General features: G+C 40.3%; 1 protein-coding gene across 1 annotated transcript in view; it reads left to right on the top strand.

The window, feature by feature from the left end:
- Positions 1–2,500, top strand: part of LOC138044907 (uncharacterized) — a 6,964-nt gene that overhangs the window by 3,896 nt on the left and 568 nt on the right. Inside the window, exon 3 of the mRNA XM_068891292.1 lies at positions 842–2,500. This exon is cut by the window's right edge and continues 568 nt beyond it. Within this exon, the coding sequence (XP_068747393.1) occupies positions 842–1,551 (710 nt within the window). The 3' untranslated portion in view covers positions 1,552–2,500. The remainder of the gene's footprint in view (positions 1–841) is intronic.

The raw sequence follows: 2,500 nt of genomic DNA, 5'->3' as shown, positions 1-2,500 counted from the left end.
ACTCTATTTTATGCAAAGTTGTATTGTCTGGTACACCAAAATGGCTGTCAAGTCACTTGAGTGAAAACCATTCATAGGTTAATAACCCTCAAATAAATGTTTTTCGGGGCAGTCCCCAGAGCCGTCAAATTGTTATATGAAACATGCACCGCCTGATTGCAGGGTTCATTATTAATCACGGGGGAGTAAATCGATGGTTGCTTCTTTTGGCCGCGAGTGAACATCTCAAAACTACTAGTCCCCATGCTGGTCGCGGCCCAATCGCGACTCGAGAATATTTCCGCTATAAAATACGCTTCCAGCTTCTTACGCAGGCCTTAACTTGCACACAATTCCTTGTCAGGAATAATTATAGCAAGAAGTGTCAAGCTCGTTTTCACAAAAGCCGAAAAAAGTGTCTGGTAATCATGCAGGGGAGTAATGAAGGACTTTGAAGTAAAGGAAGATGCATTTCATCTAACTGTATGACTCGTAGGAAGTTGAGTCAGTTCAGGAGCCCATGAGTACGAGCATACAACTGTACCGTATTTGTGAAACGGCGTTGCTACATTCCGGGTTATTTTTAGATCGATTTTCACGCGAAATCAGACCTTTCCAATAACAAGTCACAATTCTTGCATGGAAAATCATTAGCCACGGGATTGCAAATGGTCACTCGTGCGAGCCAGATCTTTGTCAAGATCTCGTTTAAAAATAGCTTGATCTGTGAAAATGCCGTTACATAGACCTACTATTGGAGTTGTAGGCTCCTGGTTATCAGCTCCTTGCAATTGTCGGCTACATTAACAAGGATTTGTGTCACTCGTGATGTCGTTCTTTTTGTTGTTTTCGTGTCTTACAGATTCTCAAATTTCAGATGAGTCAATAGGCTGTTCCCGTGGAAAGAACACTGCACGAGGTAACAAAGCATCATGCCAACCACTGGCACGCAAGGTTTGCCCTTGTGTAAGAAAAGGATTACGATGCACCAGAAAGTGCATTTGCAAAAACTGTTGCAATGTTGACACTGGCAATTCAAACGAAAGTGTTCCGTATAGAAACCTGAAATGTAGGTGTGGAGAAAACATGGTGAGGAAGAATAGTGACAAACGCATAGCCTGCAAAGATGGAAAAACAAAGTCTAGGTCCCCTTGCCTAGGATGTGGACAAGGATGCTCTTCCTTTTGTGAATGCGTTGGTTGCGAAAACGTATACGGTGTACGTCCCGGGCCTTCGAGAAGGCGGTCAGGTGTTAAGAGGAAAAGGTCGCCAGGAATTCATAAGAGGGTGAAAGGGTCCCAGTTCCTTACATCGGCAGGAATGCCACAAATACAGGGACCATGGACAAACTATGAATCAATTGTATTATCAAATGTCATCGAGTTAATTTCTATGACCGACGTATTACTGTCCGCAGAAAATATGTCAACGCTATTTAATTTCGTAGTCATGTCGGGATTGGCGGAACAAATGCCTAGTACACCATCTTCAAAAACAGCCTCACAGATAGCTGCCAAGTTAGTTCACTTCGAAAAAAAAAAGAGGAAGTTGCGCGCGCACGTCTACCATTAGACCAACCGCAATAAAATCTAACAAAGGACGAGATAAGATTTGTATAATTTCAACTTCAAGAATGCTTGTTGTAAATATTGTTAATCATTTTTAGTGTAATATATAGAGATTATTTCATGGTTGGTGAGTTCGTGCGATTTTAAATTACTGGTTGTGAAGGATCGCCCAAACGAACGAATGCATGAGCTAAGCGAAAGAGTGAGTTTAACGATTCATTACAACGAGCGAGTAATACAAAACGTACAAACGAGCCAAACATATACCATTTAGCGAATACAGCGGCAATTTTGAAATCCATTGTTTCAAATAGCAATTATGGAATTCTAAGGGGGCAAATTAGTATACATTTGCCCCCTTAGAATCCCCGAAAAGCTATTTGAAAAAAAGGATTTCAAAATGCCCCCAATATCCGTAAAATGGTCTATGAAGTCATTTGTTTATTATATAAGTACAGAGATAAAGTTAACGAGGTAAGTGTTAATTGAGAGGCTACTGATCAAACCACTGATCTTCAGTAAGAGCCCCAAACAAATGGCAGAATATTTATATTACTTTCCATACCTCGCATGGACACAAGCACGGTGATCCCATTTTGTTATTGCATTTATTTAATTTTCATATCATGAATGTTAATTATTGCAAGTTTCCAAAAAAGTTTGATAGTAGAACAATTTCAAGGGAATTACCTTAAGCTCCTTATCGGACTTGTGTAATCTAAACTATCTTACAACAAATCTGGACAAGATGCAAGCCCTTGTCGTTGGTCCTTCAAAATATGACTTTGCTTTCCAAGTCGATGATGTTTCCTTCTCTGTCTCAGAACACTTGAAGATTTTGGGAGTAATTCTGCACAATAAGCGGGCTTTTAAGGGACATATTTCTCTTAATTTGGAAAGGTAATGAGAAAATCGGGTCGCTCTATCCCTCTTGAGACTCCTACCCCATCTTG

The sequence above is a fragment of the Montipora capricornis genome, chromosome 4 (assembly GCF_036669925.1).
Source record: "Montipora capricornis isolate CH-2021 chromosome 4, ASM3666992v2, whole genome shotgun sequence".
In the NCBI taxonomy this organism is placed as follows: domain Eukaryota; kingdom Metazoa; phylum Cnidaria; class Anthozoa; order Scleractinia; family Acroporidae; genus Montipora; species Montipora capricornis.
The sequence above is the reverse complement of the archived record's forward strand: the minus strand, read 5'-3'. Positions and strand labels throughout refer to the sequence as shown.